Here is a 12,025-nt window from a genome sequence, read left to right as displayed (position 1 = left end):
CTTAAAATTCAAAAAAGGAAGAGACTGCTGTGACTCACTCACTTGGCACTTAGCTTACTCATGTGCTTTATATTGGTAGTACTGTACAATTTAGCAATGCTGGCACAAACTAAGTGCTCAACAAGTTGACTTCTTATTGTTTTTCTTCGTGTATTTATGCATATTATCTGGTCAATAAAAGTGTACAATCTTACACAAGAATATACAAAAAGAAGGAAACAGTGTGGTGGAATTGTGGAAAGGGACTTTGAGCAACACAGACCCAGAACAAGAACATTTATCCAGCACTTAGCAGTATACAGACCAAAGAAAAATCATTTCACCTCTTTGTACCTCAGTTATTCAACTGTTAAAAATGGGAAGAATACTGTGCATTTGCAAGCTTGTAAGGGATAAATGAGATATTTAGAAAGTACTTTATGTACAACTTGATGCTCAAGTAGTAGTAATAATAATTATTATAATCATTTTTCCTACCATTAGAGCACCTAGAAGTGTCCCTGACCTTTCAGAATGTGTCTATGACTAAGGGTAAATAAATAACCCAGAAGTACAGCAGCCATTGCTCTACTGTATTTCAGAGAATGAAAGCATAAAATGACATCAGCTTTTGGTCAGACTTTTCAAAACTTTGATCATTCTTGTACCACCAACATGATTTCTGCCACATCCAAGTACTGCAACTTAATGTTCTTCTTTAAATCAACTCGTTTTTAACGGTCCCATTCTAAAGAATTATAACTGTGAAGTGGTGGGTTTGATGTTTTCTTTTTTTTCTAATGTACATTAACTATTAAAACAAAACACTCATCCCCAGAACCACCCGTGTCATCTCCCAAACTACAATCTAAAACTGCTTTTGGCTGCTCTACTTTTCAGACCCTTAAGAAGAGAACAGGCTAGGGGCGCCTGGGTGGCTCAAAGGGTTAAGCCTCTGCCTTCGGCTCAGGTCATGAACTCAGGGTCCTGGGACTGAGCCCCACATTAGGCTCTCTGCTCGGCGGGGAGCCTGCTTCCCTTCCTCTCTCTCTGCCTGCCTCTCTGCCTACTTGTGATCTCTCTCTCTGTCCAATAAATAAATAAAATCTTTAAAAAAAAAAGAGAGAGAGAACAGGCTAGCAACTGGTTAGTTTACTTAATTTTCCTGCCATTAACTTTTGGCACTACAAAGGTTTGCAGAACATACTAAAGAAACCAACCAAATGACAAAGTTTATGCCAATAATATACACTGAATCTTCTCATGGGAAGTCTTACGTTGTCTAAAGCTAAACGGACAACCTAGCAATTTATCTTTTATTTAATCCCTCAACCTTTATTTTCTCAATTACAAATGAAAATGAGATTAGGAATAAAGCCCAATTTTGTGGCCTAGGCTGAAGAACAAAACCAAGGGGAGGAAAAATAAAGTAGTGGGTTTTGTTCTGAAGCACTTAGCAGTTCAGTTGAAAGAAATGTAGCCATGCAGATCACCCAAAGTGAAAAACTGCTATCTTCAAGATAGTGGAACACTCCTCTATATAGGCAAACCATGATCAGTTATCAACCAATACTTTTTAAATCTGTACTATAAACCAAGAAGCTCTCCTTCACTCCAATAATAAAAATCACCAACCAGAACCAGGAAAGAGAACTTCATTCACTGAGAACAACTACAGATACTTCACAAATATGATTTTGGAGCCAGTCTTAAATCCACTATATTAAGACCCACACTACACATTTTCTAAAAGTTACTCCCTACAATCCACTCTCTTAGAGTTATTGACCTATTCATTCAGGGGTAAAAAAACTGTATCCTAAACCTAAAATATTCAGGACATTATAGAAAATATGAAAAGATCAAAGAATCTGTTTACAATCTAGCATAGGGAATAAAATTTATATATTCCTCAAATGGTTGTTCTCAGGACCGTTGGGAATTTTTCCCCCAATATTGTATTATGAAAAATTTAATAGGAAAAGTTGAAATTTTGCAGTGAGCACACAAACACCCACCACTGAGATTCTACTATTTTCACTATACTTGGTTTATCAATCCATCTTATTAGGATGAACTACTGGGATTAAAAATGAGACTGTGTAAAAAGAGAATTTTGGTATGCCATAGTAAGGCTGCTTCTCAAAACTTTTGATTGATAGAGTGCATGAACAAAGTTTGGAAACCACAAATCCACACTCAGTGTTTAACTCTCCTGCCAACCTACAATCAAAATCCATTCAGATCTCATGGCTGGCCATTTATATTTCCACATCCTTGTCCACTACTTGAACTATATCCTTCCCAGCCCTCTTTCAAGGCTCAGCCCAATCTGTGAAGCCTTTCCCAACTTTCAAACCCTCCTTCAAAATTAACCATGCCCCCCTCCAGGGGGCATGGTTAAGTACTGAGATGTTTGAGATAGCTCTTTACTAAAATAAGGCATATTTTTCATCAATTGCAATTGGCTCACAGTATCTACAACTTGGTTTTGTCTTTTACTAAATTGACCTCCATAAGTACTGAGATTCCCTTTTTTACGTGTGAATCCTCAGCAACAGGCATAGTACCTAGCCTATAGCAAGCAATAAATGAATATAAATAAATGACTCAGACATGTCTTTACCAGGAACCAGGGAAGATTTTAGGTGAGTATGGGAAGGATCTAATAATCACATTGGCACTTTAGATTTGTCTTAGAGCACTGTTGTTAAGATCACGAGCTCTGGAGTCAGACTGCCCCGGCATGAATCCTAGAATTTCAGCTCTGCCGTTTATTGCTGGGTGACTTTGGGCAACTTTCTAAACCTCCTGTGCCTTACTTTCTTATTTGGAAAACAGGGATAATACTGCTTCACAGGTTATTGTGAGGATCAAATGAAATAATTTTGTTGTTACCGCACACAGATTAGCGCCTGGCACATATAGTCAGTCACTGTCACCAGCAACCAGGTTAATAGTGACACGGAGGTCAAAAGTCCTTAAAGCTTGGGTGGCAGCAATGAAAACAAAGTAAAAAGAATCCTTATAAATGAACAATCTATTGAAAAATGTTCATTCAGGAAGGCAAACAAATGAATGTTCTATTTTTTTTGCTACTTTGTATGTTTGAGATAGCTCTTTACTAAAAATTTTGTTATTAAAAACAGCTATAATCTATCCAATCCAGACACAGATTTGATGATGTGCACAAGTTCTAGCATGAATGGACTGTAGTCACAAACTCTATGACCACTGCAAGCTTCTTGATGCAGGTCTTCCAGTCTCTCAGATGAGATTTTTTTCCTCCACATTACTCCACCCAGGACCATTTCTTTATGATTCTCACAATTCCCTGTCCTGTCTTCCAATTGTGACCACATACCCAAGAGCCTTGGTTGGAAAATGGGTTTGAGGTTTTGTCCTACCCAACCCTGTACTACTGTTTCTTCTTCCTGCCCACCTCCTTTACTTCTCAAGCCTTGCTATTCTCCACACGTAAGAACTTGAAACCTAAGAGTATGGGAAAGCAACAGAGCCAACAGGAATGGTGCCAAGAACTGGGGAAGGCTGCCAAGCTCTTCTCTAGGCCCCATATGCAGTGACCAACTACATGCAGAGTTTGGATTTAACTACCCATTGGGCCTCACGTGCTTGATATTCCTTTTTGCTCATGTTCATTCTCTTTCTCCCACTTAAAGTAGCCCTCCCAAACCCATAACCCATTCAAATCCAATCCATCCCTGAAGAACTAGAGATCCATCTTCTTCAAGAAGTCTCCCCTGACCCTTTTAGCCCATAGATAAACCCTCCCACACACAGATTTTGTATTAGTCTGTACCATAAAGCATAATCACATACACACTTATACCATTAAATATATTTCATGTTTATATATTTGGTTTTCCAAGGGCAGGAAACCATGTTTCACAGTCCCTTAAACCCCTCACTCTCAGTGGTCTAACACTTGTTGAACAGTGACTGAATCAGTGGTTTTTTTTTTTTTTAATTTGTTTTAGTTAAGGCAGGAGGAGCTAGAGGCATGTTGAAATGAAAAAGCCTGAATGAACAGATGGGTAAAAAAAAAAAAAAAGCGCACAGGGTCAAAATGGGGGGGAAAAGTTTTATAAAAAAGGTATTCCATTATCTGCTTAACTGATTTGTTGCCAGGTTGGAAAGAGACATACGTAAGAGAGATGCCAAGTAGAGAATTGTGGAAAAAAGCATGTCAGCTTGAGGCAAAAGACAGCAGGAGAAAGATGGGATCACAAAAGAAATTTGGCTAAAACCCAGAGACAGGCCACTGGATAAATGAAGGTAAGGGGAGTTACTGGGATGACATGGGTAGACGTGGTTGTGTTGGTGAGCGAACCAGTAGGGGGGGTATGAAAGGGTGGGTAGATGGATAAAATGATAAAGGTTAGGCAAGTGAATTAGCTGATTAGGCGGTGAGTAGATGGGGGACAGGTTAGCGGGTGGGTGGTTAGGTGTTTAGCTGGGAGGGAATAGGTGTGGGGCATATTATTTAAGATCCGGCCCCTCCCTCACCTTGACCCGGAAGCGGATGAGTGCTAGCCTCACGCAGTGGCTCAGGCAGGCCGGTGGCAGGAACCAGGCCCGTGGAGGAGGGGTGCCCTTGTTGCCCACGTGTCCCACGATCAGTTGCGCTGTCTGCCGTTCGGCCTGGCACCGACGGCCCCATTCGGCCAGCCGGTCCTTTCCCAGGCCCCCGGGGAACATGACCACCAGCTCCAGGCCGTCGCCGCCGGGATAGGCACAAGCCTGGCATAGCGCTGACAAGTAGCCCAGCATGGCGTTCCATTGGCCGCCACACACCCAGTCCGTCTGGTAGCCACCATAAAGCCGCGGAAGCGCCGAGCCCGCGTCCACAAGCACCCGGGCCCCGGGCAGCGGAGGGGGCGGCGGCGGCAGCGGCGGGTGCAGCCCAGGGTGCGCTTGGCCGTGGTGGTGGAAGTGGTGAGCGGGGTGATGGTGCCGAGTCGGCCCCGCGCCCCCGGAGTAGGCACCCAAGGCAGCGGGCGGGAGCGGCGGTTGCAGAGGCGCGGAGCCCCTGGTGGCGCGTGGAGCCCCGGGCGCTAGTGCTGCCGTAGGCGGCAGCTGACGATGCTGGTGCTGTTGCTGCTGGCGCGACACCGTGCGCGCGAGTTTGAGGAGGTCCACGGGCACCACGGCCCCGGGACAGCGCTTCTCCAGGAACTCTTGGAAGCCCTGTACGCCCATGCTTCGTCGGTGGGCAGACAAGACAGCGGCTGCGCGAGCAGGTTAGGCGGCGATCTGGGCGCGAAGCTGGGGGCGGGCGCGTGCGCACTCCGCGGGGGGCGAGTGGGGCGGGCAAAGGATTCCCGAGGGGAGGGGTGAGCGAGCGAGGGGATGAGGGCGGGGTGGGGAGGAGACCACAGATCGGATTTGGGTGGGGAGAAGGGGTAACGCCGACCCGATTTAGGAGAGGCTGGGAGGATAAAAGCAATGGCAGGGGCTACTGACTTCTTTCCCCCCCCCCCCCCTCACCGGCCGCTCTTCACCGCTTCAAAAGGGGTGAAGCTTCTTCCACCTTCGGGAGCCATGTTGTCTCGTCTTCTCTATGGTACACGCTTTCCAGCTGCGGGAGGGGGAGCGGGGCAGGGCGGAGGGGCATCCTGGGAGTTGTAGTCTTCTTTATGGCCTCAGGGTGCAGTCCGGGAACAAGATTACCACCTCTTTCTGCCCTAGCGCTCAAAGGATCCAAGATGGCGGGGAGTGATATGTGTTTAGGATTTGCACCCCAATTCCCTCTATCCGCCGAGTTGCTTCAGGATATTTACCGCCTTTCCCAGGAAAAGGAGTTTGGGGGGGAGAAGTGATGCATCATGGGAAAGGAAGTAGCGTGGATTAATTGAGATCAGCTAAACAACGCTAAAATTCGCTAGGAGGGAGCGTTTTCCTTTGGGGGGTATAATATGCGTAGTTTTTAATGAATGAGATGGGACATATGAAATTTAAGTGCTAACCAACATTTCTGTAGTAACCCACGTAACTTTTAACACCGTAATTCTTCGAAGAGTTGTTGACCCCAATTTATGAGTGGTGAAATCGACATTATTTGCCCAACCCAATGCAGAGACAAAATGAAATTGAGTATCACTTTTTTTTTTCAGAAAGTTTTTGGTCAGGGAATAAGCACCAACACAGATTAAACTGCAAGTTGTACCTTTCCACTATTCACTGAGCTACAGCATCGTATAGTTAGGATCTTTGTTTCCAAATCTCACTGTGAATCTGTCAGGGAGCTCTTGCAGAGTAATTGCAAGGGCTACAATTGCAGATGTACAGAATTTTAGAAAAAAAAAATAGATTTTCAGCATGCTTCTCAGTTGATTCTGAGGTAGTAGTAACTGGCTTTTAGGGCCCACTCTTTTAGCGGGAGGAGGGCAGAAAACAAGATCTGTTTTATAATGATAAGTAGTAGCCATATCTGGCTTGGAACATAATGAAAGATGGGAGGTAATAGCAGGCAGAGTTAGAATGCAGAAGTGCAGAACCCAAGAGTAGTCAAGATGAATGAAGTTTGAGAACAGTCTAGTAGGATTCAAAAGCTGAAAATGCTTCAAACTCCATAAAGGAATTTATCATAAAAGAACAAGACAGAACAAGCTAGACTGGCAAGGAATAAATAGATGGTGAAGCAGTGCACACAGATAACTCTTTAAAACAAGCAGTGAAAGGAGAGCACAGTGGCTTGAAGGGATGAAAGATGGAAAGAATAGAGGTTTTCTAGTACAGTAAACACCTATTGGATTGTCTCTCAACCCTCATTTTCTGAGAATTGACCCTCCTACCATTGACAGAGTTACAGCAAAAACTGCCATGTTCTTATAACCATAGCTGAATGGTACAAAGGCAGGCAAATAATCCAAGCTGGGTCAATTAGAATCTCATTCCCTGGGGGCGCCTGGGTGGCTCAGTGGGTTAAAGCCTCTGCCTTCGCTCAGGTCATGATCCCAGGATCCTGGGATCAAGCCCTGCATCGGGCTCTCTGCTCAGCAGGGATCCTGCTTTCCCCCCACCCCGCCTGCCTCTCTGCCTACTTGTGATCTCCATCTGTCAAATAAATAAACTCTTTAAAGAAAAAAAAGAATCTCATTCCCTAGAAAATTGGAATTGGGCCAGAGATCAGTTTTTCTCTAAACATAAAACTTGGAAGCTGTCAGCAGTTTTACCACAGAGGGACAGAAGTAAAATATACTGGTCTATAGAAAGGGAAGAAAAATGCAGATTCCCAGCACAGAAATGAGAGATAGTCTTCGTGTTTAAGTTCCAGGTTCTTTATCATTCCTGAAGCATTTTTGGTCTTGTGAGGCAACCCTATATCCTTACTATTACTATTTTTCAGGCAGAATTGGGTTAGAAACTACTTATGACAAAACAAAAACACATACACACACAAAAAGAACACCCTTCGGAGTGCCTGGGTGGCTCAGTGGGTTAAAGCCTCTGCCTTCGGCCCAGGTCATGATCCCAGGGTGGTGGGATAGAGCCCTGCATGGGGCTCTCTGCTCAGCAGGGAGCCTGCTTCCTCTTCTCTCTCTGCCTGCCTCTCTGCCTACTTGTGATCTCTGCCTGACAAATAAATAAATAAAATCTTTTTAAATAAATAAATAAATAAAGAACACCCTTCAAGAACTGATATGGGAAATGGAGTGTGACAACTTACAGACCCTAAAATATGGAACTGGCAGAGACTGGAGATCTCCCACATCAGTTAACGGGAAGTTGGCATTCTGTGGTATTTGGCAGTGAAGCAGTTGCTCATTGCTCTTGGGACTCAAAACAGAGCAGCCCTTCTGCCTGTATCAAGAAATGTGCAATTGCTGAGTGTCCGATTTTTGTGGGCTTTGCTGACTTAGAGCAGCAGAACTCTCTCATGTCAAATGTTTCACTGATTAGGAAATTGCCATCTAGGTAATTGGAATGAGGTTATCTGTATAAGCCTTATGGATTCCTTGTTCTCCAAATCCCCCAAGTGTGATGATGTCTCCCTCTGTAAATGCATTCAGCTGGAATGCAAGGAAGAGAGGATAGTTGTAACACACCCAAAGAAGATTAGAAAAGAGGGATGGGGTGGCTGGGTTGCTCAGTCAGTTAAGCGCCAGACTCTTCATTTTGGCTCAGGCTGTGATTTCAGGGTCATGGGATCAAGCCCCGTGTTGGGCTGGGTGCTCAGTACAGAGTCTGCTTCTCCCTCTCCTACACTCTCACTCTCATAAATAAAATCTTTAGAGACACAGAGAAAGACACCTCATAGCTTTGAACTCAGCCTATTATCATCTACCTAGGCTCTGAATTGGAGACCTTGAGCAGAATGCCAGAGGGAATAAGCCGAATCATTAGGTAGAGCGCTAAGAGATAGAACCTGCAACATGATGAGCCAGGTTATTCCCTTTAGTAGATCTGAAGATTCAAAGAGAATACTTTGACAAGATTTTTAGATCTTGTCTAGATCTTGGACTTGTTATTAGCATTCTGAGTCCCCTCAAATGAAATCCACAGGCAGTCAAATGAATTTTGAGGAAGTTGTCTCACCAGAAAATCTTTTATCTAGTGGATAGGGACCGTAAACAGTGATTTTCAAAGTATGGTTCCTGGACCAGCACATCAGCATCACCTACAAACTCAGAAATTCTCAGACCTCACCTCAGACCTGTAGAATCAGAAACTCTGTGAGAGCGGCCAGCAATCTGTGTTTTAAGTAATATCAAAGATAAAACTTGACATTAGTTAAAGCAGTGAAAGCTGGGTGAGGAGGGCACTTGTGATGAACACTGGGTGTTATATGTAAGTGACGAATCACTAAATTCTACTCCTGAAACCAATTTTACCATATATGTTAACTAGAATTTAAATAAAAACTTGAAATAAAATTTTTAAAAAAGGCAGCGAGAACAGATTTTATTCTGTAACCAGTTCCCACTTGTGCAGAGGTGACTGGATGTTTTAAAGCGAGGGTGAAGGAGGACAGAGAAAGACGGGGCAGGGGCTCAAGTAGAGTCAGGGAAGTGAAAAAATTACAAAAAGTGGGTAAGAGTGCAAAAGCGATTAGGCGAGGTAGGTCTGCTAGCTGGCAATTATCAAAGTTAGGGTGCTATTCCAACAGAGACTTCAAGATAGAGGCTCTAGCCTTCCTGATGATTACATTTCAAAGGAACGGCCCTCAGGTCCTTAAGAAATATCTTTCTGAGCTGTAAGAGATACATAACACATCTCAAGGGGGGAGGGGAAGAACTAACAATTGTAAGCCCTTTTTAGTAAATGCTCTAAAAAAGGGAAGTCAGGGTCCTATCTTTAAGTGTTGGCTAGAGCAACAGCCCTGAGCTTTCCAGATAGGAAATGGGTCATCCCAGGAACCAGCCTTAGGCTGCTAGAAGCCATACTAAGTTTGGTCAAGTCTCTTGGTGCAGGTGTTTGAAGGGAGTCAAGTCTCTTGGCGCAGGTGTTTGAAGGGAGTGTTTGTGTTGAGAAAAGTATTCACAGGTCTCTCACCTCCAGGTGACTGGAATGCACTCTCAAGCATGAGAATCACTGCTCTTTTAGAACATGCCATAGGTCCAAGTACAGATGGTTAAGTGAGAAGGTGCATTAGTAAATTGACTCCCAAAAGGTTTTTTAATATTTTATTTATTTATTTGACAGAGAGATCACAAGTAGGCAGAGAGGCAGACAGAGAGAGAGGAGGAAGCAGGCTCCCCGCCAAGCAGAGAGCCTGATGCGGGGCTCGATCCCAGGACCCTGAGATCATGACCTGAGCCTAAGGCAGAGGTTTTAACCCACTGAGCCACCCAGGTGCCCCCCCAAAAGTTTTTCTATGCCTGTAATTGATTTCCTTTATTCCTATCCGGGTGGAAAATGGTGGATACTTGGACCTGGTGGCTAATAATGGTTTATTATTTCCTAAAAGGTAAAACAGATTTTAATAGTGGTTAATCTATTTCTGTATTTCTCATGTTAGATCTATTGGTTGCAGTTAAGTTTACTAAAGGTTGCGGGATCAAAAGCCACATTTAGGTTGTCACTGAAGTAGATGAGGAAGGGGCATGCCTATCCTATGCTGTTGCTTCTGGATGCAGAAGTTGCAAGTGACTTGCACTTAACCATGGATTCTGTTAGGTATGGGCATTTATGGAATTGTAGATATGGGGAAAATGGCATGTGTTTATGGGCAGTTAAGAGGAGTATAGGTAAACATCTATTGTTTTGTCTTCCCAGCACCCCTTTTCTACCACCTTCTCTGCCTTATCCTCATGGTTGTAGCAGAAGCCATCCTTTATGTACCTTCACAGAGAATTTGGGACTGAGCTGGAGAAGAGTGAAAAATCTTGGCTGCATTCAACCATTTTATTTATATGTTCCTCAGGTCCATCTGCATTATCCCTGGGTTTTGTGAGACACCACCATCTTTATAATAAATTCCTCTTTTTGCTTAAGCTTGTTCAAATTGGATTTCTATTACTTGTACACAAGAGTCTTAACATACCTAATACAGGAGAAACTCGATGCTCAAAAGGCCAGAGAAAGTAGAGATAACAGAGGCCAAAGCCCTGAAAGCAGAAGGGGATAGTAGATGTCACAGAACAGTATTTAAGGTGCATGCTTTGGAGCCAAGGTCTGGGTTCCAATATTAGTTCAACTCCTTATTAGCTATCTAACTTTAACAAGTTACTTAGCCTTTTGATCCCTACTGTATCTGTGAAATAGATATCATTAATATCTGTGTGTTAGAATGTGAAATAGAAATCATTAATTCGTTCAACAGATTTGGTCCCTACTACATGCCAGGAATAAAGCTGGACACTGGGAGAAAGCAGTTTTTGGCAGTCGAGGAGCTTAGAAAGGAGATGGATACTTACCTCAGAAGCTTATGGAGATTAAATGATGTAGAGTGCTTAGCATAATAAGTGGCACAGTACGCACCTAATTAATGTTCATTCTTATCATGAAGAGTGGAGAGAAGCATAAGGAGTATGCATGGAGAGTTCACACTGGACTCAATCTTCTGGAATCTTACACTTAAATAGCAACTAGCTCTTCAGTGTCTGCAAGGGGCCCACATAGCTTTCTCTATTGCCCAGAACCTTGGGGCCTGTTTGAGAGGCTATAAGCTCATATGGTTATAGGAAATAGTTAATTAGAAGGTCTAATGAGGCTGCCATATTTCTTGTTTTTCTTGAACCAGCAACTCTCTAATAGCAGGCAGGGAAGTCATTTGATTAGTAAACAATGACAGTGGTTCTCAACCCTAATTATATTAATATGTGGATGTAACAGTACTGGTTGTAGGGATGGGACAAAGACATATTATTTTAAATTGCAGTAAAATACATAAAACAAAATCTACCATCTTCACCATTTTTGAGTGTGCAATAGTGTTAAGTACATTCACATTGTTGTGCTTTATGTAGCTCCCCAGGCAGGTGATTTTAATATGCAGTAAGGGTTGAGAACCTCTGAACTGTAATGGAGAAAACTTACAAATACTGGTTTAATTTCTGAGGTTATTTCTTCATTAGTAACATGCATGCCAGCTAGTCCTTTGCAATTCTTCATCTATCTATCACAAGGTCCTGCTCCTATTCGGACCATTACCTATGCTGTACATCTTCAATTCTGTCTTGAGCTTCTGTTTTGTGACCGCACCTCCTTCTCCCCTACTACTACTCCTACCACTACTACTTCTTCAGCTCCTTCAAAACACTTTAGGCACAGACAATTCTGCCATCTCATTCTTTTATCTAGTGGTACACATTTTTTTCCTCAAATTATTTTCATATAGAGCTTTTGCAATATTAAATGAAGGCCAAATTAAAGGATTTTTTTAAAAGATTTTATCCATTTATTTGACAGACAGAGATCACAAGTAGGCAGGGGAGGGGGGGAGAGCAGGTTCCCTGCTGAGCAGAGAGCCCGACTTGGGGCTCAATCCCAGGGCTCTGGCATCATGATCTGAGCTGAAGGCTGAGGCTTTAACCCACTAAGCCACCCAGGCGCCCCAGTGATGCAAATTTTAAGTGGGTTT

General features: G+C 43.3%; 1 protein-coding gene and 1 long non-coding RNA gene across 5 annotated transcripts in view; one reads left to right on the top strand and one right to left on the bottom strand.

Annotated features, from left to right (window-relative positions):
* FAM120C (family with sequence similarity 120 member C) overlaps positions 1-5,569 on the bottom strand; it is a 138,540-nt gene extending 132,971 nt beyond the window's left edge. For 2 of the 4 annotated variants that reach the window (XM_082717479.1, XM_082717482.1), the window contains exon 1: positions 4,507-5,569. In XM_082717479.1, coding sequence (XP_082573605.1) covers positions 4,507-5,199 — 693 coding nt within the window. In that variant the 5' untranslated portion in view covers positions 5,200-5,569. The remainder of the gene's footprint in view (positions 1-4,506) is intronic. The other 2 variants (XM_082717481.1, XM_082717480.1) reach the window with 2 other exon arrangements.
* Positions 5,327-10,436, top strand: LOC309856391. The gene is made up of 2 exons (XR_014307167.1): positions 5,327-5,563; positions 10,219-10,436. It is a non-coding gene; the product is annotated as an uncharacterized lncRNA (long non-coding RNA).
* Positions 10,437-12,025: the final 1,589 nt, after the last annotated feature.

This window comes from Mustela nivalis (genome assembly GCF_964662115.1).
Source record: "Mustela nivalis genome assembly, chromosome: X".
In the NCBI taxonomy this organism is placed as follows: Eukaryota; Metazoa; Chordata; class Mammalia; order Carnivora; family Mustelidae; genus Mustela; species Mustela nivalis.
Note: the sequence above shows the minus strand (reverse complement) of the source record. Positions and strands in the feature narration are given on the sequence as shown.